Raw genomic sequence first — 24363 nt, 5'->3', positions numbered from 1 at the left:
ATTTTTTTCTAAATGTTACTTTCAATATATCCTTGGCAGTTAAAATGCAATTTTTTTTATAACAATGTCAGTTTCACATCATGCCTTGAAAGACCAGAAATGGATAATTTCTCAAACTACCTGTTAAATAAAACATTTAAATGATTAATATTTCTAATATTTCAAAGAAATGAATCGCCAGACACAGTTGAATAATTTTGCCTTTATTACTGAAAGACCAATATATATATATATAGTTATATCTAGAAAAAAGAAAGAAAAAAAAACTATTTACAATATCGCTATAGTTTCACACACTATCAGATGTCTTGCATATCTTCCTCTCCAGTTATCAGCCAGCTGGAACAGTTCAAAATTTGTGACCACAAAAAACATCACATTTAAAAAAAAAAAAAATTATAATAATTTAAAGTTGTTTCATTACATGGTATGTTTGGAAATAGACAAGTTCAAGGTAGGAGGAAACATAGCCCTTGGGGAGGTGAAGGAGAGGGGGACAGTAGGTCACATGATCATTACGAGTAAGGAGTGAGCCACAGGAAGTCTCACCAGTCTATAAATCACACGCATATTACTGGTTCCTTTTCCATTCCTTTCTTCCCCAATCACTGCACCAGTTTCCCCGTCTCTCTCTCTCACTTCCACATTCCTGAGTAGTTAAGATTGCATGTATGCAAAATTCTGTAAATCAGACAAAGTGCCATCCTGCTTCTGCTCCTGATCCACGAGTGTAGATGACTGAGGGAGTGTTGAGATACTTGAAGGTGAACTTCCGAGTGTTTCTGCGTTTTTGGATTGTACGCTTCGTGATAAAAAATTAAAGGTCCCTTGCGTGCTAGTGTTGAAAGTCCGGTATAGAGGGGTGGGCGGTTCGCTAATCGCTGAAACGCTTCCGAGGCACCGTACGCGCCCGGTTGGACCTGCGGATGTTCTGTTTGGAATCACGGCAGGGCTGGCAAACGAAGACGTCGGGCACGTGGTTGCGGCGGATCTTGGCACAAGACAGATGCACCCAGGTCCCGCACTCGCTGCACTCGATCATGGGGCGCCCTGCGAAGGGCTTGAGGCAGAAACAGGTGATCAGATCCCACGAGTCTTCATCTGCAATCAGAGAAGTAAAAAAAAAAAAAAAAAAAAAACCTTTCAAGCCGCGCGTCGTTCTCTATGGCTCACGCGCACACACATTAATTTATATTACACACATATTAATTTATATTAGTGTTACTAAATGACATTACCTTCCATTTTGCCATTAATTGCGGACGTGTCTTCAGTTTCATAGGCTGTGATACACAAGTAAAAAAAAAAAAAGAAAATGCTGAATGATGTCTTTATATTAACAAATCTGCATTATTATAGTTGGACCACAGAGATCCATACCGATGGTTAATTGTTTGAAAATTGGTTTTAAACACACCTGAGCTGGCAGTGGTATTGCCATCTCCGGCATGGTGGTCCTGCTCCGCGTCACTGCCACCTCGGTCCGGGGTGCTTCCCTCCCAGTCTGTGTGGTAACCCGTCTCCTGGTCTTCAGCGAGACGGCCACCCATGAGCTTCTCCATAACCAGCCGAAAGAGGTCCGTCTCACCCGATCCTCCCTCACTGCCCTCCCAGTTCTCCCGCTCCTCTTCCTCCTCCTTTAAAAGCTCAGCTTTCACCTCCCGCTGCTCCTTCGCCAAACTGGTAGGTTCTTCTTTAAAAAGACGCTTTGTGCGGGAGGCCGTCGTCAGGTCCACAGGCTCGTCCTTGACTTCCTGAAGCCCAGTTCCATTATTCAACGCTAGGTCATTGCTTGTCCGCTCTTCATTTGAACCTGTTGCCTCAATGCTCTCTTTAGTCTGGAGACAGGGGCCATCACATGGGTCAAGCTCAGGTTTTGGATGACGGAGGCTGAAATTCTGACTTTGTACACTGTCTTCCGCTGACGCATGAACAACAGACATAGGAAGAACAACACCGTGGGCTCCATCAGTACCCATGACAGGATGCTCCGTTCCAGTGGAAAAGCTGCTGGACAGTAGAATTTGGTCAGGTGACTGGCTGTGTTCTGGACTTTTGTTAAGATTTTTGCAATTCGAAGATTTCTTAGTGGTGGATCCGTCTTTGTTCTTCTTTTTAGGCTTTGTCTCGTTTGGAATGGCAAGGTTCTTGTCCAGTTTCTTTTTCTTTGCCTTCTCAGTCTTGTTTTGAGCTAAGGTATACTCAGGGTTTGGAGAGGAAGGCAACCGTTCCTCCATGTGATTAGAGCCGCAAGTGGTGCTGTCCGTAGGGATGCCATTATTACACCACCATTCCTGTAGACACACAAGTAAAGACTATATGTCAAAAATGATATAGAAAATAAAACCCTTTCAAAGACAGCCTAATTATAAAGGTCATTTTAAATGTGTTCCCCCCCCCCCCCTGAAGTTCTTAAACTGTAGAACTCCGGCTCCCTCTAGCAGTACACCAGAATGCTGAGTTTATTGTCACAGCTGCTTAATGTTTAATATCCTCACCAGTGACTGCTGTATTAATAGTTTATGGTAGTCAAATAATAAATCGGAACTTTGTTAGGGATAAAACCGCATCCTACGTTAACTAGTTCAAAAAGCATACGCTACTGTACTTTAATAGTTTAGTGAATTCATCCCGTTTTTTTAAAACAACTCGACGCTCCATGATTTTACTAAAAAGCACACCCACACTGTAACTGTACAGTACAGGCCAAATGTTTGGGTGCATCTTCTCATTCAATGTGTTTTCTTTATTTTCATGACCATTTACGTTGGTAGGTTCTCACTGAAGGCATCAAAACTATGAATGAACACTTATGTACTTAACAAAAAGCTGAGACCTGGCCTCCACCGTCACCGGACAAAGGGGTGCTAAGCACCTCTGGGAACTCCTTCAAGACTGTTGGAAAACCATTTCAGGTGACGACGTCTTGAAGCTCATCGAGAGAATGCCAAGAGTGTACAAAGCAGTAATCAGAGCAAAGAAACTAGAATATAAAACATGTTTTCAGTTACATAACTCCACGTGTTCATTCATAGTTTTGATGCCTTCAGTGAGAATCTACCAACGTAAATGGTCAAGAATATAAAGAAAACACATTGAATGAGAAGGTGTGTCCAAACTTTAGGCCTGTACTGTATAACATGATCCATTAATTCGTGGCTCTTGGGACACAGCAGCCTACCTCTGGTGGATATGGGATGTAGCCAGCATATGCCAACACAAACGTGCAGAACTGGTTGAAGTCCTCCACCGTGCGCTTTCTCTTTCTCTGAAGAAGGGAAATAAAAAAAGGCACAAAAATCACACGGCCGTCTCGAACGTAAACGGGAGGAATGCGACGGCAGGGGGGACGCGGCGCTGGCTGGCCGCGACCAAGCGCCATTGTCCGGCGGCGGAGTCGACGTCCACTCCACGGCGACGTGCGTTACGTAACAGGCGAAATCCACGTTCCGGTCAGCCTGACAGCGCGGAGCCGGTCGAACTGGCACAGGCGGAGAGGAGCGCCAGCGGCGGGACCGGCCGAGTCCGGAACTGGATAAAACACGCGAGGCGACCGATAAACCGTCAAAGTGGCCCAAAGTCGCCGTGTGGGGGGGTGGATTTATGTGTTTTAATCCCGAAATGGCTTCCTGGTTTGGTCCAGCACCAGACGTACCACATCGGACCCTCGAACACACTCGACAGCTCGGTCGGTTCGTCTTTTTTTGTGTTTATCGAATCAATAACGAAAGGACGTGCACAAAAAGGAAAAAACCCGTTTAACAAAAGATCAACTTTTCTTTGCAACGTGACTTGCGGAATGAGTTTTTTTTTTTGTAACCACCGCGCCCTTTAACGCGACACGTTTTTTTTGTTGTTTCTCCCTGACATCTTAAAAGCACGATTCCCCCTCTTATCTAAAGATGGCGACGGCGGCACGGAGCGGTTAACCTGTCGTGACTGGGGGACGATCCGGCGTGACAACCGGGCACGACACGTTTGCTCCGGAGACTCGGGGACGGGGCGGGGGTCGGAGTCTGGCCGCGAAAGGCCGGCAAAAAAAAGAAAAAATCTGTCACCCCCCCCACGCAAAAAGACGCCACAGAAAACGTCGCCGAGAAACCGGGAGTTGGGAGAAATTAATCAAATAAGTTAAATTATTATTATTATTATTCCTACTACGGACGCTTTCGCGTAGAGAGTTCTGGATGTGGAACCCCGGCGGCACGACGTTACCTGTGTCAGCATTCTCGTGTTCGGTGACGGGTGGGATGTGGACCTGGCGAAATAAAGAACTGTTGACGCCGACCGCTCTCCGTTGATGGGGCTGAGCGTCCCGCGTCGTGATGATCCTCGGTCCGGGCGATCAAAAAAAAAAAAATATAACCAAAACGTCACACGTGAACAGCAACCGATCTCTGCTCCGGTGGTTTCTTCTTCTTTTTATTATTATTATTTTCTCGCCGCGACGAGCTGTCGGGAAAAGTAAACGACGCCCGGTTTTCTGCCCTCAGAGTCCGGAGACCGTCTTCGCCATTGTCCGGCGTCGTGCGGTAGAGAATCCGTACCGCGCTCCGGGACACTGGTCCCGATGGGCGGAACAGTCGAAACCACCAAAACACTCGATCGCCGTGACGGTTTCACGGACCGGCCCGTTAAAAAAAAAAAAAAAGAAAAAGCACGAACGAAGCGCGATGTTTCTTTTTTTCTCCGCTCCTCAAAACTGCAAACGATGGAGAGAAAAAAAAAAGTCGGCGCCTCGTTCCGCCGCGTCAGTCCCTTGCAGACACTCGACACGAAGTGCTCGGCCGAATATGAAAGAAAAAAATAAGAAACAAATGAAAAGTACGCTTGCAGAGACTCGCGAAACGATCACATTCTGTCACTGACATCCCCGCGAGCGAGTTTTACGCGGCAATTTGCCCCGACGCGGGAGGGTGGGGGGGTCGTTCGCTCAACAGATGGAGATGAACGACACCCAAACGTTCGACGGCCGTTGTTACGCGGATTCTCGTAGCCCCGCGGCGAGTCGCGGTCGACACTCGCGTAGTTCGCACGCCTGCATGCAAGCGCTCGCTTGCGCTTTCTGCTGCTCGACATCACTGGACACCCCTACTGAGCGGGTCGAGTGGTACAGTCCATCAGCTGGCGTAATGGCTGGCATTGATGCAAGTTGCTGCGCGCTTACTGTTGCGTTGTGGGAGTGGATGTTTTTTTACCGAACGCTCGTAGGTTTGTTATTTTATGGCTTTTCCAGCATTGTCTGTACCTTCCCTCGAAGCGCCAATAAATGTCACAAGGCCGTCGTTGATGTCAAGTGTGTGCGGGCTTTTTTTTTGTCGATCCGGGTGTTCGCGTTGTTACTCGTTCTTTAACGCAGTTAACCGAATAAGACAAAGCGACTAAAGTGCATTTACTTCAAATCTATTAGTGCTGCATCGTAAAGGTAGAATGCGTCTCTCGTAAATATAGCAATTAATTCCCAGGGAAATAACCACAGCAGATGAAATCTGATTGATGGCAAGTTTTATTATGGTGTTATGATCCTTTCAAAATGACTATTTATAAATTAGATGCATCATCGAAACATGAGAGATGATTTATTTTGATCAACAATTATTAATAATCATATATATATATATAAATATACACACATTTATATACTTCACTGTGATTGCCCACAGGTACAGGAGAAAGTTAGTGACTTGTTTTTGCTTTAGGTCATGGCCACTTACACAGCTCCTCTCAAAGTCTTAACACCCAACGGATTGAAAGAAGCCATTGGTCTCTTAGACACGCTGCAAGCAGTTGCTGCGAGCATTTTGAGGCTGGAGATAAAGAGTGGCCACACTGGGAAGGAGTCGAATGTAGCCGAAAAGTGACCAAAAAGAGGGTCAGCCTCTTTGGCAACTCTGTGGGCTTCGGCTTGGTGAAAAACTGGTGGTAAGGGAGGTTTATCGTGGTTGACTGACTGGTCAGAGCATGGGTGATGTAACGTCAGGTTTCGTTGGCATGTTGTTGGTTCGTATTTGACTGCTGCTGATGTCCCAATTCACAAGTATCCCTCCTTGCGGAATTGTTCATGCAGGAGGTCCCTGTATTCGTCAAAGCCTCCATCCACACGTTTCACCTTCCCCCCTTCACACACCCACAGCTCCTTGCACACCATCCGAATCAGACGCTCGTCATGGGAGACCAGAACCACACCACCCTAAGACGAGAAAGATACTTAAATATAATCAGCATTTAAGGCTTTTCAAATTTGTCTAAGCTGAACAGCTTACTTTAAATTTGTTTAGAGCCTTTCCAAGAGCTTCTATGGTTTCCATATCCAGATGATTTGTGGGTTCGTCAAGTATGTAAAAGTTAGGACTGACAGTGATAGACAATTTTTAGAAATACAAAGAGGGGTTCACAAACACATTTTTAATACTAAGAGAAATACTTAAGAGAAATATTAAATACCAAGGCATCGTCATTTGAGCAAAGGCAACTCGACTCTTCTGGCCTCCAGAAAGGCTTGCTACAGGCCGTGTGGCCAGTTCTCCAGTTATCCCATAGCTTCCTAACTGGTGCCTGTACTCCTCCTCTAGCCGACCTGAGAGACATGTTAAGATTTTGATTCAGGTTATTGGTATCCATTGTAAAACCAGCATTAAACATATACACTCACTGGCCTCTTTATATTATGTACACAGACCACCTTTTCAATGGTCAGTATCTGACCACAGGACTCCAGTGGGCAGGTTGTGGTCAAACAATTCTTACAAAAACATATCCCCATCCCTAATGTCAGTGTCACTACTATGGTGAAAATTCTCTCACAAACAGCATACACAATTAGATTAAGTATATTTATCGTTTCACTTTAAGACAGAAATAATAAAAAGGCCTGGGACAACACGTGAAAGATAAGATTCTTTACCTGGGAATTTCTTAAAAAGAAGTTCCACTGAACACACATTGAGATCCAACTGGTCCACATGGTGCTGGCTGAAGTAACCAATCTTCAGATTTCTGTGAATTTAATTGGGGTGAAAAAAGCATTAAAAGACATTGAACCCACAATATAAGTTTCCTTAGACATACGTATAATTACATGAAACTTTTACTTGCCGATGAGCATGCCTAATGCCATTAACTGGTGTAAGTTCACCCATCAGTAACTTCAATACTGTGGATTTCCCTGCTCCGTTCTCTCCTACCTGCAACAAAAAAAAACTGCTGAACAAACAAGACACTATAAAACATATACATTCATACATATACATGAACGAATTAATGTAAAATTCAGCAATTCTTGGTCTAAAGTGACATTTTTCCATGACACACTGCTGCCTGAATGACGTGGCTGTATTAGAGATTGAACTATTTAATAATCTCAGGAAAGTTTGAATTCTTCATAAAGAAACATTAATGGGTAAGATGTGGTATAATGTGAATCTCATGTCGGAGTGATGATTATACCACATTCTAAATAGAAAATAATAATCCTGAGGTTATGCTGTACAGCAGGGGCAACTGGCAGGCGCATACCAGTGCCAAGGTACTATCTCTCAAGTCTTATCTCAAGGCCCTTTTCTCTGTCTTGGTTGAATGAACTTCCACTAGACATTTGAACAGCTGAGTTACTAAAGATCTTCAAACACAAGCTAAAAACCTTCCTTTTTAGGAGATATATATATAAAAAAGCACCACAAGGTTTGGCACTGCGTTATTAAGATAGTGATACTTACAGATTGTACCCTAAGTTAACCAAATGAGGCATGTCTATGGTGGATATTGTCACACTCATGTAAGTCACTCTGGAAAAGCCATAAATGTAAATGTAAGACTGCACTCAATATCACACCCTCTTGTACAGCATAGTTGAGATAGTTAACTATGTGTTTTTTTGCCTATGAATTGAACATTAAAAGAAACTTGTCGAGGATTATCCCTTACATACTTACTGAGGCCAATTATTAGCAAAAGTGCATTGTAGACTATAAATGGTCTGTTTGTTGTGATACCGCCCACTGTATTTCTTTGTGGGGGCCATGTAAGCCAATCCTGTGTTTACTCCTACATTAACAACGAGAAGTCAGAGGACAAAATGATATGTTGGACAGGAAGGAGATGAGTCAATGTCTGATGTCGAGGGCCACGGGAAATATAACAGCAGTGATTTAGAAACTTACAATGCAGAAGAAAAACACCCAAACTATGATACATACGATGCAAATTCGAGAATCCAGGTCAGCTGACACACAGAGGCCAGTAAAGATCCGATGCTCTGATGCGTAATAAAACTCCACCTCATCCAACTGAAGGATTGGCGGAGAGAGCTTCTCAAAATTATCCGGAAAGCTTCCCAAAAAAAAAAAAAAAGAATGAGATTAAAACTAGTACATTCATTAATAACATTAAACAAACACTTTGGAGGAAATTACCGTAAAGTGACTTCAGATTCCTTTTCTATAGGCTTGAGTTTTGGCCTGTAACGTATTTTAAAAAATACAGTGAGGCTGTGTTAAAAAGATGAGAGTAGTTAGTAGGTCAAAAACATAATTAAAAGGCCGATACTCACAGTTTCTCCAGCAGCTTCAGTTTACTCTGCACCTGTGCAGCTCTGTTGGCATTATATCTAAACCTGTCTATGAACACCTGCATGTGGGGAGTGAGAAGAGATGGCAGTCAGCTGGGATTTCATATGTGTTTAAAGGTACCCCATTATGAAAATAATCTTGCAAAGTGAAATTGAACATTAATACGAGTTCTATAGCCTGTCTATGGTCGTGCAGTGGCTAGAAATGGCGATAGTAATAAAGAGTGCCATTCTGTTTCACCGTTCAGAGAGCTGCAGCTCAAGACAGTCGGATCCGGAATTTGTCCCCTTATGTTGTCTCCCCTTTCTCATGCCTTGGCCGGCGAGCGAATTTACCGCCCCTCCCCTAAAACATCATCTCCACCAGTTTTGAAATGCATGAAGCATTGCCGTTGCTCTGTGATTGGATATAAATATGAGCAAAAAAAAATGAAGTTCAGTAGTAGACTTAAAAAAACGGCCACACGACTTCCTGTCTGTGCCAAACATTGTGGTTGCTGAATGATGTTGACGTCATTGCTGCGAATGCGCCCTCGGTTTCTATAGGCCACTCTACTCCTCATTAGTGTTTTAACATTGTGACTGTTAAAAGTTGCTGTAATTCTGCACAAAAGGCTGAATTTCAGAAAAAACACCAGAGATACAGTATTATGGGAACACTTAGACCTATATAAAAGCCAAAAAATAAAATGTTCATGTCAGGGGACCTTTAAGAATATGCTGTTACACAGAAAGGTGAGAGTAAGTTTCTTACTTCATTTTGCAATATAAACATTGTTTTCCTACTTAATATTTGATCATGGCCAGTTGGAGCTCACCTGTATATGTTCTCTGTATTGCAACTGAGCCTCATACTCTCTTTGCTGGTTCTTCAAGCGATCCTCCTTAGTCTTAATGAAGTTCTCATAGTCACCGCGATAACTCTCTAGTCGCTGGGAGTGCAGATGAACGACGTCTGTTACCACAGCGTTGAGGAAGTTCCGGTCATGAGACACTACCAGGATGGTGGACTGCCAGGTCTATGTACAGACAAACTCATTAATGAAAATCAGCTTTCAAACTCGTGCGTATGAACTCTTTAAATTAAAACTCTGAATCTACTGCACCTGCAGGTAGTTCTCCAACCAGATAATGGCTCTTACATCTAACATGTTAGTGGGCTCTATGAAGCACAGCAAGACAAGGGCGTTTATTTAAGCGCAGTTATTCTTAGAAATCTAAACATTTATGTACATCTGAAAACACTGTGGCCTCACCATCAAGTAAAAGGAGATCTGGCCTGAAACACAGCAAAACATTTCATTATAATGTGTCACCAGACACTCAAAAACAGTTTAAAAATAAAACTGGGAAAAACACAAGAGGAAAGAGACTCACCTGGCAAAGAGAGCTCTGGCCAGTGCTAATCTCATCCTCCAGCCTCCAGAAAACTCCCTGAACAGACAGTTCACATTATCATTATATACTTCTGATAAACATAGCACTTAACCTATTGGCCCAGATGTAGCTAAAACTCACTTGGTTGTCTGTTGCTGCATTTGAGGTGTAAATCCAAGACCTGCCAAAATGACTGAAGCTCTAAAGAAAGCAGAGTGAAGAAGATGATAACTACCTTACAACCCAAAAATGTCCATATTATTAATATTCTACTATTGTTAGAAAGTCTTACCGGGCTGGTGCCTTATCTGCTTCAATCTCCTCTAATTTGATGTAGATTTCTGACAAACGCACGCTTTCCAAACCGTCGGCCCTGCATTCAATGAAAAAAGGCTAAATTAACAGAAATAAATTAAAAGTAGATATATAATGCTATGCTGAAGGCCCATTTTGCTAAGCAAAAAATAATATCTAACTGCATTAACTCACTAGAGGGCACTACCACCAAGTATCACTGTAATCCACTCCCTGATCCTGGATTTCCTCTTCTACGGTCATGCTGCTAGTATCTAACAGCTAGCATTACCTTTACTACTGAGAAATTGGGCCTATAGTGTACATACCCAACCTATAAACTCTAAAATCTCTTCATCAGTGCATAAATCTCTTCATCAGTGCATTTACAAGCACCTTTCAGCTTGTAGACATTCAGAGATGCGTGATGCTGAAACCAATTATGTGAATTCCGGTCCCCCGATCATCACTTACGTTCCGTTGGCAATGCGCGCATTGAGGGTGCGCTCTTCTGTCAAGAGCCCCTCCCTGACAGTGTCGCTCTCCAGAACGCTCTGAAGTGCATTGGTGTCATCTCCAGCCACCTCTTGCTCCACATGCAGTATGGAGATGTGGTGGGGCACACGAAGGCTGCGGCTGGCCAGCATCTTCAGCAGGGTGGTCTTTCCCAAACCGTTCCGGCCCACCAGCCCATAGCGGCGCCCACTAGCAAGACTCAGCTCTGCACCCTGCAGAAGGGACCTGAACCAAACCAATGCGAATGATTCAAGCAAAAGCCCTGTGCTGACTGTTCATTGTTTGACAACATGAATGGGTTTCAGTGTAGAAACAGTGAATGAACTGTTCACTATGAACTCCACACAATGAACTGTGTGGTGAACAATGTAACATACAATGGTCTAAATTCAGGTTTAAAGTTCCTAGACATTTTATAAACAGTAGCAATAATGTGAGAAAGCATTCTAGGCAGAGAAATACACCTACCGTTCACCAAATGACACATCAAAGTTCTCAATGCGGATATCGTAACTCCGATTTTTCCCAGATATATCCACACGACTCTCCTTCTTACTGCTGGCCTGACTGGCCGAGGCTTCCTCCAGTACACTGAAACATAGTGAGGGCAAAGTGATCTATAGCTGTAAGTAAAGTAAAGAATTTTTAGGAATATAAAGAATTGGTGCCTATGAACAATGTATGAAGATGGAAGTATACATGGGACACTTACACTGGGCCAGAGCTTTTCTGGGAGTCCTTCTCATTCCTCTTTTCATTCTTGGCCTTCAGCTTGGCCTCTGCTTTCTCCAGCTTCTTAGCATCAACCGTCTGAGCATGTGTGTACAGTAGGAGGGGGGGTGAGCAGATTCTGATTACTCATGTTCATGTTTAATCTACAAAAGCAATTAAGGACAAAACCAAATGTCCAAATATTTTCCAAATGACAAGAAACTTGACAGACCGTATTCTGAGGACGCTTCACCATCCAGATGCCCTGCACCTCAGTAGCCGCTGATACTGTCAGGACAGACAAAGGACAACAGCAAGATAAGAGGGGAGGCTGAGATTATTGTTCTGATTGAATTCACTTTGGACTTGGAATGTCACTAAAAACAGATGATTGAGCTGCTGAGGTGACACTCCATTTTTACACTCCATGACAGGACAGGAATTCCAGAAATGATGTCTCCTATTGCACCAGGGTAAAGGCCGAAACATACTTTTTGTGAGCTACATATGCATATCCGTACACAGTTGTGTTGTTAACGATTTGCTGAAATACTTGCGTCTGTACTGTGCCTCGTACTCTGTAGTGGTACTTCTTACCACCAGGAGTCAGTGTCGTGACCAAAAACCAAATGAATGAATGCATCTTAAAATAGACATCTGCTGAATGCAGATCTAGCAACACTGCCCCTATAAACTTACACAGGTGTTGCATTTCTGTATATGTTGGTTGCAGGATACTGACCTGCATATGTATGTACGTACATAACAGCAAGTATATTTCTGCCTTAAGTTGTGACACATGAAGCTGAGGTACATACAAAAAAATGTGCCCTCTGCAATTAACCAGTCAGCATTTTGTGAGCAGTGGGCAGCCATGAGAGGTGCCTGGGGTGAAGTTTGTGGACACTTGACCCTGTTACAGTTTTTTAGCGCTGTTTGTATTGTTATTCTTGCATTGATTGTCTTGCACTGTCTGTGTCCCATGTTTACACTTTACGTTGCCAGGTTTGTATGTCGCACACGTGCATTTTATGTTAGTATGTAACTTTGTTTAAATGTTACATGTAGCACATGGTTCTGTAGAAACGCTGTTTTGTTTCACAATGTACTGTCTAACATGTATGACACTTAACCCTGAGTTGTTACAGGGGGACTGTCCCCTGTAACTACTGATTGTAAGTCGCTCTGGATAAGGGCGTCTGATAAATGCCATAAATGTAAATGTAAATGACAATAAAGCTCAACCTGAACTTGAACTATAACATGCTTAAGGCTACCTCAGTGGCACTTTGATGGTTTGGGATTTGAACCCACAACCCTTCGGTTATGAGTCTTCCTCCTTAGCTGCTAGGCAACCTCAAAGTCACCAGGCCTCACCAGTGTCAGAGGAGATCTGAGAGAGCTGCACTGGAGCATCCAGGAGCACCTGCTTCTGACCAGAGTGGCAGTTATTCCTGTAGACAAAAAGAACTATGAGACTAATCACAAAAAAAGACCATTATTTAGGAAAAGATTCTGTTAGCATGTGTGTGGCAGCATAAGTCATACAGCTTAAGTGTGTTGAACAACTGGAGGCAGATGTCACGGATATCGTCCTCGTTTTTGCTGTCAGGTGACACCTCTTGCAGCACACCTCCAATGGCATCAAACACTTCCTCTTCATCTTCAAAATCTGTTGCCCCACTATCCAACACACCTGGAACACACAAAAAAATGTTAAACCCTGGCAAACACTGGTACAAATGCTTTCAGCATTCTATCCGTGCAGGGTAATCTAGCTAACCCAGAGTGTTAAGAAATGTGACTATGTAAATTAAATCTTCCCTTAATAGGTCATGAACCAATTCCTGAGCATATTGGGCAGTAGTGGTGCCCTAGCACTTAAGGAAGTGTCTCCGTAATCAGAAGGTTGCTGGTTCGAATCCCGATCCGCCAAGGTGCCACTGAGCAAAACACCGTCCTCACACACTGCTTCCCGGGCGCCGGTCATGGCTGCCAACTGCTCACCAAGGGTGATGGTTAAACACATTTCTTCATGTCCCCGTGTGCTGTGCTGCAGTGTTTCACAATGACAATCACTTTCACTTCATATTCTAAGCCATTTAAATATGGCACAGGGATCATGGCAACCAGATATCTTAAGAAACTGAACCTGAATGGCTAAAGATATTTGGACACATGATACCTTACCTTACATCTTACGTCAGAGGAGGGCAGTATGAGCCTACTGAAGAGTCCCATTTGACAGATACCACACTAATCACGGACAATAAAATCCACAGAAGGGTAAAAGGCATACCCATAAAAGTCGAAGCAATAAAAAAAAACATGACACGTTCATTTGGAATGGAAGTGACAATGAAATTACACATTGTGCGGGTAAATAAAAAATGAAAAAGTTCTAATATATGAAGGTGATACCCCAAAAAAATATTTCTCTAAACCCATCCCGAATGAATCGGTTCAACGTGACTGCCCATAGCTAACACACCTAGCGTGTTACCCGACAAGCTAGCAAGAGAATATTCAATCTCCAGGCACCTCTGTAGCTGTAAATCATATTTACCGACGTATCGGACAGTACAAGGACGTGGGAATTCTGAGAGCAGAGTGACACACTGACCGGTAATATATTCGAAGACTTCAGAGTCGATTTCGGGAAACTCGCTCTTCAGGATTTCCACGTATGCCGCCATGATACACCGGCCCCGACTGCAAGGACCGCGCATGCGCACACGTGCAACGAAAGAAAAGTGATTTGCGGTGCATTCTGGGAAACTGAGTCATTGTGCAAAGACTTTGGTTTGAATCCTATATGTTCAGGTAATCGTTTACAAGAACGGCTGGTCAACGTGCTGTGATATAGTGGATTGATTGATTTTTTGATCGTCGTTTGCATGCCGTTAACGTTTTAATTAGTTAGTATGAGTAAACAGGCACCATGGGCTATGGGAGTCTTTGTAGTTCTTTTTTAATCCATGGCGGCAGCATCTCCAAAATTGGTATCTCCCCCAGCTGTTTCCATAAAAAGGCGAGGGAATGTAAATTACATTTTAAACAATGTATATAGAATGTACCAAGTTTTTTTATATTTAAGATTTCTGTTTAGTTTTATTATATGCAGTGTATATCCAGCCCTGCTAAACCAACTTTTCTTTACAATCACGTTTTATACTATAAATATATAAACTCCAACAGAGCTTAAATAATGTATCATGTAGTAATATTATTATTTAATCAGCGAAATGCAGTAATTACAATACGTATATTTATATTTGATGGAAGCCTTATTATTTTGAGAACTTGAACAAGTTTGACATACAATTAGTTTGGTAAACATATTTAGTAAAGACCAATTAGTTTGAATTCATCAACATAATCAGTTTGTTCATAAGAGGACATATATGGTGTCAAATTGTCAATTGTCAAATATTTTGATGGAAAACGCTTTTATTGCATCATGTGCGCATGCTCTATGCCCAAATTAGCCTCTCCTGTGCCTGCGTCTTCATTCCGCCCCAGGTAGGCGCGCCTGCGTACCGCTATTCTAACGTCTCTGGGCGCAGTTGCCAGGTTGGGCTGATTCCACCTGCCGGGCCGATTTGAAAGATGGGGGTGGGATCATGGTATTAATAGATTGCTTGTATTGCTTTTAGTAATGACTCGTGTCAGTAAATGTGTAATATAACAGCACAAATTGGATAGTTTGGTCGATTGTTATTAATTACATGAAATTTGACTCCAACTGATTCCTCCGACATAAACATAAAAATATGTTATGACATAATACGATGGCTTCTGTATTAACATTAGTTGAATTTCTTAGACGTTACTATGTTTTAGATTAGGTATTCAAAAATCTGTTCTGCTGTTTTATATTACTGCGGTGTGGGACGGGATTTTTTTAACGGATGAAGAGACTGCATTGGAAACTGTCGGAGACAACCTGGCAACCCTCACGGGGCGACTCAGTGGGAGTTATAGCTGTGTAATGGCGGCGTCGGTGTTGCTGTCCGCGGATAACACCGTACCCGCTTTTGCGGCCGGCAACTCCGGGCCGACGGTCGCCGCCGGCAATGGAGTAGGGGCTCCGTGCCCTGCATCTTGGAACCGTTCGCTGGACCGGGCGCTGGACGAAGCCGCGGCCACTGGCTGCCTGAACCTCAGCGGCAGGAAGCTGAAGGAGTTCCCGAGGAGCGCCGTCAGCCACGACCTCACGGACACCACTCGGGCCGGTAGGGCGGCTCGCAGGCGACTCGTGGTTCTGTTTGGCGGCTAGCAGGCGGCTAGCAGAGTCTCCGGGCCCTGGAAAAGGACTGGAAACCAGACTTTTACTCTGCTAGCTAAGTTATTTTCACCCCCAAAAAAACCATAGCAGCACTTTATAGTAACAGGCCTCGGTAAACAAACTCTGAGAGGGAACTGTTTGATTTTTTTTGTGAGCACAAATAAATCAAATAAATATAACCAATTAGCAACAATTGCTTAACATTTTAATTTAATCATTTAGTTTTCGTTCTACCCTGTAATTATAAAGCATTAATAAAGCAGATACTGAAGTGACAGGGATGATGGTTGGATAACTGAAAGGGTATTTTTAGCCTGCATTTTATTCATTATCTGCTCCGACTCTGGGGGTGTCATTTTTTTGGTGCGTTTGTGGAAGGGGCTGGCATAGTTAGATGCTGGTATAATATTGCAGGAAGTTTGTCATCGAACACTTTGTAATGGTGTCACCGAAAAAAGTATCAAAGTTTTTTTTGAAGCCCTCGCTCACTCAATCCTTTACACCGACATCATCTGAAACCCGAAGAGCATTTTGGTTTTGTTCAGTTTGTAACCATATCTCTATTCTCTTCCTGTATCTGTAATTATGGTTTGCGTCGTTGTGCTGTATGTATTGTGCTGTGTCCCAAACATCCACTTATTCACTTTGCTGTACACTGTGTGTAGTGAATCAGAACTAATTAGCTCTGATGATTCCGGTTTTGCATGAATCTATTTTTACTTATTCTGTTGAAAAATGGCCATTCTCCATGTTTATTTCAGGCTGTACAATGATGTACATTGAGTGAGTCTGAGTATGTCATAGTCTGGCCCCAGTTAGGTACTTTCCACAAGATCTCATCAGTCCTGACCTCCCGAGGTGTTATCTTCTGTCACAGTGCAGTTCCCAAAAGAGAGAAGGGGCGCGGTATTCAATAGAGTAGATTATTTAAATTTTTTTAATTACAAATGAGGCGCAGATGTTGAATGATGGTGGCAGGTTGGCTGCTGGGGATCACACATTCCTGCTCTCTGTTACTTTTCCGAATCCAACCACTTCTCTAACACATTGCACACACACAGATGGAGACTATGTTTTTGCACTTCCTGTTTGGCTCTTTCATTCCTTTGCAGGATATTTCAGTCTTTTTTTCCCCGTTCTTGTGCCTGTGGATGTTTGCGCTGAAGGTCTTTTGGGCTTCTGCTTCGCATGGGAATGGGAGATCTCTGTTGGCTTTGGACAGATTATTTGCTCACTGCTGGTCATGTCTGGTACAGGTTTTATTCATCCGCCCATCAACTCTCCCTGTCAAACCAATCATTTTTAGTGACCTTATAAACAAAATGCCTGCAGCAAGTAGACAGAAAACTGAATGCCCGGGACCAGTTCAGTTTCTTCTGACCGTGGCTCTTGCTTTGTCACTGCATGTGGGCCAGAATTGATTGTCTGAGGTCAGCTGGCCTCCATGAGGTCCCTAACTCTGCATTACACGCAGACAGGCAGGAGGCAGCTGTCTGGGTTTTAATGGGCAATATGGAGGTACAGGAAATGATTTGCCGTCTAGGTCATACAGTTTTCTGTCTACTTCCTGCTTCCTTTTGTTTATAAGGTCACTAAAAGTTATTGGTTTGAGTGCGAGAGTTGATGGGTGGATGAATAAAACCTGTACCAGACATGACAACCAGTGAGCAAACAATAGGTTTCTCAAAACCACATATACCAACACACAACATCTCACTGGAAGATTGGAGCGTTGCGGGTTCAAATCCCACTGAGCAAGGTACCGTCCCCACACGCTGCTGCCCTTGCACCTTTCACGGCTGCCTAGTCAGGTCTGTGAGTTAAATGCAGAGGGCACATTTTTGTTGTGTGCACAGTGTGCTGTGCTACAGTGTTTCACAATGACAATGACTTTTTTTTTTTTTTTTTTTTTTTTTTTTAAGAATTACTGAATCAGCTTTTTGTTGCACATGTTTGGCGATCTCGCATCATCTTCAGAAAATAAACCGTGAAAGAACTCCACACTAGTATCTTGGGGAGGAAGAACCGACTATGTCTTTGGACATTACTGCCATGGTTGCTGCCATACACACATGGAGACCACGCCCACTAGTAAACCAAACTTGCTGATTATCAAGCATTCAGTTGAATTAGCGACTTGTTTATTTGAACTATCCCTGGAAAATTTATACGACAGTAGTGCAGTGGTTAATATAACCAAAATACTAGATGTGTCAGAAATGCCATTATTTTGGCGTAGGAAGCAAAGGAGAAGGAGAGGGGAGGGAGGGAGCTGCAGCATTTTGTTCCTCCGCATACACAGGGACACCCTTGTGTTTTGATGTCTGCTGTGGGTCACATGAAGGGACCGATTTTACCCTCTTTTTTTTTTTTTTTTTTTTTTTTTTTTTTTTTGTTCTGATACGGCCTTAAGCACAGTTTGTTTCAAACGAATACACCTACAACTTTGAATTCCATAGCTTCACAGCTCAGATTGTTATCTTTAGGCATGGGTGAAGTGACCGCATTTGTGTGTATATCTGTAGATCAGCTCGGTGAGAAGGGCTCGTGAATGGCCTGCGTCGGTGCACACATTCAGGTTCCTGTGCTGTTTGAGGAATTGGAGCGCGTGGTTATTGCTGTGTGTGATTGCAGAAGGCTTCACGCTGCCCCAGAGCACTGCCACTCATGTGCAAAGCTCCTCAAGAAGGAGAGGGGTTCATATTTCAGGGCACCGATGCCTCTGCGAACACAGTCTGTTTATGTCAGGGAGGAGCTTGTTTGGAGAAATGACAGAATTATGAGATTAAGAGAGAAGGTTTGGCACAGAAAAGACCAGCATTGTAGTCAACTGATATTTTGTGATTAGACAATGGGAATGGAGGAATTTGTTCACGTAGCATAGCTAGTAGTGGGCCAACCATTCCAATTGATACACCATAATACTTTCTCAGGATTTACATTTTACATTTACAGCATTTATCAGATGCACTTATCCAGAGCGACTTACAATCAGTAGTTATAGGGATTAAGTGTCTTGGGTTAAGTGTCTTGCTCAGGGACACAATGGTAGTAAGTGGGATTTGAACCCGAGACTTCTAGGCAAGTGTGTTACCCACTAGGATACTACCACTCAAGGATGTATCCTTGTGTACTTTTCATTCACAGTCACGATCAACACCTTGCACCCTGATGGATGAATGCATACAAAGGTACATTTCATCATTAGTAAATCAAAGCTACTTTTTATTCACCCACTTATTTAGATTTTACATTTGTGGCATTTATTAGATGCCCTTATCCAGATCAACTGACCATCGGTAGTACTTTATATTAGTTTATATTAGCTGTCATTCTTAAATAAAACACCCAATAAAAATGATGCATGAAAAAAGTAGTTGAATGTCGTATTTGATCAAACAGGTGGATTGAAGTACAAACTGAGGCCTTCATATCATTTAAAGGTGTGCCAATAACATTGTTGGTTAGAGCACTATGATTGGGAGTATGTGTATCAAATAAAAGTGTTCAGAGGTAACTGCACTATTTACTGAGTATTTATAGAGAATACATGAATGTACAGAGAGTCAGGAATAGGAAGGATGCTGAAGCAAAAGGTGCATTGGTACAGTGTAGGAAAAAGCTATAAAGCAAGGTCATGGGCCGGTAGGCAGCGTAGTGCCTGCTTTATTGCATTTGTCTTTTATTTTCACTTAGTATTATAATAATGTCCTGAATTGGTATATATTTAATATATATACCATATATTTAACTGTTTAACATGCAAGAGACACAGTTTCTGTGCGGGAAATGTTCAAGTTCAGTAAGCACGCAACAGGTTGAATACTATAAGTGCACAAGAGACACTGATTGTAACATTGTCTGATTGTAACATTGTACAGCTGTTGTGACGTGTGGAAGTAGGCTCCGGTCTAAGAAGACAGACCTTTAAGATGGCTCACTCACACACTTTTAAACATTTCAACACTGCTCATGCTGAGGCATAATCGAGATAAAATGCATTTACATCATATCTCAAAACATGGCTTCACTTTATCATTATAAATCTAGTGCCCAAAATAGCTATTTGTGTTGTCATATTATTGTATTATTGCTTCTTCTGTACATTTCTGTACACTTTTTTTTTTTTTTTTTTTTTTTCCCCCACAAATAATAGTATATAATCTAATCTAACTAAAACCAACACTCAGGAATAGTGGAGAAATACGGTAGATGTGTTTTGACCGTGAATATCACGTGACACCTGTAGATATATGTTTCCGTTTGTTAACTGAAATAATGAGGTATAGTGATTATGTGGTGGGATCGTGAGGGTGGTGCACAGTGACTCCATTAGCCACACCCACTTTTTGACCTGAACCCCGTGGCAAGAACAGTGCCTTTACAGGTCTGATTTTACTGTTCTGTCTGAGTGCAAAGCCTGTTTTTTTGGCATCAGAAATGTCAGACTGACCAGTCGATCGCCGATCTGTATGATCAGGCTGAAGGTCGGCCAGTTTTGATCCCTTGCTGATCAATCCGTGATTTTGTAAATGTTCCAGTGAGCACTGTTCCTGATGAGCTGTGGAAGGTGTAGAGAAGTGCATGAGTTTCTGCCTACTGGGGATACACGGCATGGTTTATGCATTCTGAGTGCTACTGTGGGCACTTAATAGATCAATAGATGGGTAATAGATCAGTTGTGGGGTTGCTGTGATCAATGTGAGTGCCTCATTTACACCCTATGCTACAACACGTCTGGTGACTTTTGACAAGCATCCTTGTCAAAGACTATTTTGTTAGTTTCTTTTTGTCGATAATGACGACAAAGTGCTTCACCCCTCCCTTTTAGTGCTGTCATATTGTCATAATGAACAAAACCTTGTTAAGCCATGCAAGGTGACGTTATAAATTCTGGTTTATGGAACTGTGCCATGAGTCTTTGTTGCAAGACCGCTTTGTCCCAAATGTTTATTTGCACAGTACATTTTACACAGCCTCAACTGAGCTATTTAATTCATAGTTATTAATTGGAACAAGAAAATAGAAGATTAATAGAACATACATTGTATTTGTTGTTTTTGAACTGCGTTTGTAATTGGTGTCATTCAGGACCTGGTATTGATATACTTTTCGTGTTGTGCCCGCATTTGGATTCGGTTTTCCTATTTGCTCAGTATGGTTCTCATCGTAGCGTTCTATGAGGGTGAGACATACAGGTTGTGTGTGTTATTGTGCACACACACACACACACACACACACACGTGTGTGAGTGTGGCTTCGATGGTCTGTGGGGGAGCCCAGTATAGGAAGCAGACGTTGCAGAGAACATTGCTTCCTGTATTCCAAATCCCGGATTCTGGACACAGCTGCACAGATAAATATAGAGCTTTGGCAGGCAGGGAAACCCATTAGTGGGCACCAACACCTCACAACTGGATGCATGAGCATGCAGGCATGGTGTAGTTCTTCAGAAACCAGCTCTAGTCCATATTGAAACACTTGCCCAGAGCAACACATTATGTAAGAGGAATGGGATAGGGTGCTTATCTTTGTGTTCCACACACCAGTTGTTAGGATTTTGGGTGAACGTTTGTCCTTTTGTGAGTTTCTTCAGATGTGAAAGATTGCTTCAGTTCAAACTCAATTGCTCCTTTTAACACAACAAAAATGTTCTCTGTTTGAAGCCAGTCTTGGACTGAGGTTGCTTCGGCATTGCTGTAAAGTACATCTCATTTGCTATTTTGGGAAAGGGGGGGAATTGGGAATTGCGCTCACATACCAATCTGGGTGAATAATGAAGAATGAGTCCAGTCACCTGCTAAGATCAAAAGCCCTGTTGGTGGTTTTAGTGTGTCCTCAGAGAACTGGAAAAACAGACACATCTGAAATGTTTCAGTCTTTCAGGGTATTTTTGGTTGCTCGGGCCGCGCACCCAAAGTGTTTACAGGAAGTGCAAACACAGCCATATTTTATAGACAGACACACAAGTACTCCAGACATTTTTACGATGTACTTAAATGTGATGCAATGTTATGGTCACATTGCAGGAAAACAGGCACAAGCATGCATGAAACAAGCAAAAATTACACGTATGATTACAAACAATGACTTTGCTCAATTATGTCAAAGAATGACAAGAAAATAAAAAATGCTTTTTTTTGTTTTTTTTTTTTTTCTTCCCAAAGAGAAATAGTACATGCTAGTACTATAACCTGTATTTTTTGGCAGCTGGTGCTTCAAGGACATTAAGTGTCATTTTGCCTCCCTAGAAACTAAACACATTCATTAGGCAAGTAATTTGTTTGTTTGTTAGCAGGGACAGGCAGTTTGGTACTAACTTTGTGGTGTTGATTAAGAATACAGTGGGGGAAAATAATTATTTGACACATTAGCATTTCTATCAGTAAGGGGAGCCCACAGTAAATATACACCAGATGTAGCCATCAAGCCAAATATTGAATTCATACAAAATGCTTTCCTGTGTGCCTCCCGGGTAATGAGGAGCTTTTTTTAGGCCATCATTTAGGACTAAAGCAGCTGATCTCAATTAGTACTGATAGGGGTCAGGCTTTCTCTCTCAATACTGACAGATTTCAGGTCATCTCCTGGCTTTCTATGTCAATTTACTCATGACAGGCACCCGGGGAGCAGTGTGTGGGGATGGTGCTTTGCTCAGTGGCACCTTGGCCGACCTTCTGATTAAGGTGCCGCTTCCTTAACCACCACTGCCCAAACTTGTATATGACTGAACCCGTATAAGTACTCTTAGAGCATTTGCTACGTAAATGTTCTGATTTCTTTGTAGAAATTCAATATGAATTCAATGGCTTGATGACTGTAACTGGTGCAGTATGCAAGTGAGTGTGTAGGTCAGCAACCATACATCTTCATTTTGTACCCATGTGTTCATGGTAATCTTGCTGGTAAATTTTTATTTTATTTTTTTCCATTTTCATATGCACAGTTTGTAGTCCAGGACCATTTAGGTGGCTATGGGTTTTACCCTGGTTCTCACTTACCAGTGCTGCTTCTTCAGTGGTCTCTTGGCAGGCTGGAAGATGCTTGGTGTGGGAACATGTGTGGGGCATGTGTGGACCTCAGCCCACTAGACTAGAACTAGAGAGAGGATGATTGAGAGCTGAGAGCGAACAGCAAGATTCCACTGCGCAACGTCTGTTGCAAGGACCAAAAGCTCTTTACACACATACTAATGCTCACAGATGACTATGCTATGATGGTTTAATTTATCACCAGTCTCTCTGCAGTTCAATAAGCTGTTTTTATTCCCTTTTGTAGACCTGTCGCGTAACAGACTGTCAGAGTTGCCTGTGGAGGTGTGCGTGCTCGTGTCTCTGGAGAACCTGAACCTCTACCAGAACTGCCTTCGTTCTCTGCCTGAGATCATCATAAACCTGCAGGCCCTTACATACCTAAATATCAGGTATTGTTTCCAACCGTGCATTTGGAGGTGTACTAACCAGTACTGTTCCTCCTAATGTCTCTCTTAAAGAGCGGTACATTCTTTGTTTATGCACATGAAATTATAGGTGTTGTCTTACTGCCAGCTTTTTAATAGTAAAACTTTAGCTATGTAACCGTTGTCATTTAATAGTGGATCTGTGGGATTTTAGACTAATTAAGACGCACTCTCACCCCTCCTTCCAGTCGGAACCAGTTATCGACGCTGCCGGCCCCAGTCTGCAGTTTGCCTCTCAAGGTTCTGATTGCGTGCAACAATAAGCTGCTGTCCCTTCCGGAGGAGTTGGGCCAACTTAGGCAGCTCACTGAACTGGTGAGTGAGCTGCTAGGGATTTGGACTCTCATGTTTTTATATATATGACTTTCCTATGTTTCCTAGTGATTATAAACCCCATTTAATATTCTGCCATTTTGTTTAGGATGTGAGCTGCAATGAGATTCAGACTCTGCCTGCCCAAGTGGGCCAGCTGGAAGCACTGCGGGACCTTAACATCCGCAGAAACCACCTGGCACGTCTGCCTCCAGGTCGGGAGTACTTTTCATTTGTACAATTGTAGTGAAAGAAGGAAAACCATGCAGGGGTTTGGGCACCTCAATACACACTGTTTTCAGGTATTCGTTCCCTGAATTTGTAATAAAAAAAAAATTGAAAGGTAAAGATCCACTGAGCCATTATCCTCCAACCTGAACTTTACTGAAAATCTATAGATGGTCAAGAATGCCTAAGAACTTTTCAGAAATAGAAAACAAGTGAAAGACTCAGGTGCCTAAGCAACCTTAGCTCTTCTGACCTAACACTTAACAGACATTTTAAGCAAAGGTGCCCAAATATTTGCATGTCACTGTATTTAAATACTTTGCATTATAATTTGTCATGAGTAAACATTGCAATGTTATTGTGCTTGTGCAGTTGTAATGTTGTCTGTGGTTATGTCTGCACAGAACTGGCGGATTTGCCACTGGTGCGTCTGGATTTCTCTTGTAACAAGGTGACTTCCATCCCTGTCTGCTACCGCAACCTCAGACACCTGCAGAGCATCATCCTCGACAACAACCCCCTGCAAACCCCACCTGCTCAGGTAACAGCCATGCCAACGCATCTCCAAATGCTCGCTTATGCAGGTACAACCCCCAGGTCTAACCATGATGG

The 24363-nt window shown here is 42.7% G+C and overlaps 3 protein-coding genes across 17 annotated transcripts in view; 1 reads left to right on the top strand and 2 right to left on the bottom strand.

Annotated features, from left to right (window-relative positions):
* Positions 1–201: 201 nt before the first annotated feature.
* LOC114802276 (PHD finger protein 23-like) lies at positions 202–5074 on the bottom strand. 2 transcript variants are annotated; one of them, XM_029001028.1, is made up of 5 exons: positions 4216–5074; positions 3182–3268; positions 1418–2294; positions 1239–1283; positions 203–1101 (listed from the first exon to the last, which is right to left on the bottom strand). In XM_029001028.1, exons 1-5 carry the CDS (start codon positions 4225–4227, stop codon positions 875–877), a joined length of 1248 nt encoding a protein of 415 aa, XP_028856861.1. In that variant the 5' UTR covers positions 4228–5074; the 3' UTR covers positions 203–874. The 2 variants fall into 2 exon arrangements, with proteins under 2 accessions (XP_028856862.1, XP_028856861.1); XM_029001029.1 differs by lacking the exons at positions 3182–3268; positions 4216–5074 and adding an exon at positions 2823–2950 and having other exon boundaries at positions 202–1101.
* Positions 5075–5488: 414 nt separating this feature from the next.
* On the bottom strand, positions 5489–14171 carry abcf3 (ATP-binding cassette, sub-family F (GCN20), member 3). Its single transcript, XM_029000482.1, has 21 exons — positions 14088–14171; positions 13013–13160; positions 12842–12918; positions 11697–11752; positions 11466–11563; positions 11222–11344; positions 10712–10978; positions 10236–10316; positions 10085–10144; positions 9944–10000; positions 9823–9845; positions 9673–9728; positions 9385–9585; positions 8549–8625; positions 8412–8456; positions 8196–8328; positions 7096–7184; positions 6905–6996; positions 6445–6577; positions 6264–6351; positions 5489–6190 (listed from the first exon to the last, which is right to left on the bottom strand). The coding sequence occupies exons 1-21, from the start codon at positions 14158–14160 to the stop codon at positions 6032–6034; spliced, it is 2136 nt and encodes a 711-aa protein (XP_028856315.1). The 5' UTR covers positions 14161–14171; the 3' UTR covers positions 5489–6031.
* A 1270-nt stretch (positions 14172–15441) lies between these two features.
* lrch3 (leucine-rich repeats and calponin homology (CH) domain containing 3) overlaps positions 15442–24363 on the top strand; it is a 22841-nt gene continuing 13919 nt past the window's right edge. For all 14 annotated transcript variants that reach the window (XM_029000113.1, XM_029000106.1, XM_029000118.1 and 11 more), the window contains exons 1-5: positions 15442–15699; positions 23031–23175; positions 23400–23526; positions 23633–23738; positions 24156–24292. In XM_029000113.1, coding sequence (XP_028855946.1) covers positions 15456–15699; positions 23031–23175; positions 23400–23526; positions 23633–23738; positions 24156–24292 — 759 coding nt within the window. In that variant the 5' untranslated portion in view covers positions 15442–15455. The remainder of the gene's footprint in view (positions 15700–23030; positions 23176–23399; positions 23527–23632; positions 23739–24155; positions 24293–24363) is intronic.

The sequence above is a fragment of the Denticeps clupeoides genome, chromosome 13, assembly GCF_900700375.1.
Source record: "Denticeps clupeoides chromosome 13, fDenClu1.1, whole genome shotgun sequence".
NCBI lineage: Eukaryota > Metazoa > Chordata > Actinopteri > Clupeiformes > Denticipitidae > Denticeps > Denticeps clupeoides.
The sequence above is the reverse complement of the archived record's forward strand: the minus strand, read 5'-3'. Positions and strand labels throughout refer to the sequence as shown.

What these genes read in the sequence shown, in the direction of transcription:
- LOC114802276 (XM_029001028.1), bottom strand. An exon ending in ACATCCCATATCCACCAGAG is followed by an intron (nt 2,295 to 3,181) that starts GTAGGCTGCTGT and finishes GTGTGTCTACAG; the next exon opens with GAATGGTGGTGTAATAATGG. An exon ending in AATTAATGGCAAAATGGAAG is followed by an intron (nt 1,102 to 1,238) that starts GTAATGTCATTT and finishes CTCTGATTGCAG; the next exon opens with ATGAAGACTCGTGGGATCTG.
- abcf3 (XM_029000482.1), bottom strand. Translation starts at nt 14,160, where the DNA reads ATGGCGGCATACGTGGAAATCCTGAAGAGCGAGTTTCCCGAAATCGAC. An exon ending in TGGATTCTCGAATTTGCATC is followed by an intron (nt 7,185 to 8,195) that starts GTATGTATCATA and finishes TTTTTGTTGCAG; the next exon opens with GTAGGAGAGAACGGAGCAGG. An exon ending in AGGCTCTAAACAAATTTAAA is followed by an intron (nt 6,191 to 6,263) that starts GTAAGCTGTTCA and finishes TTCTCGTCTTAG; the next exon opens with GGTGGTGTGGTTCTGGTCTC.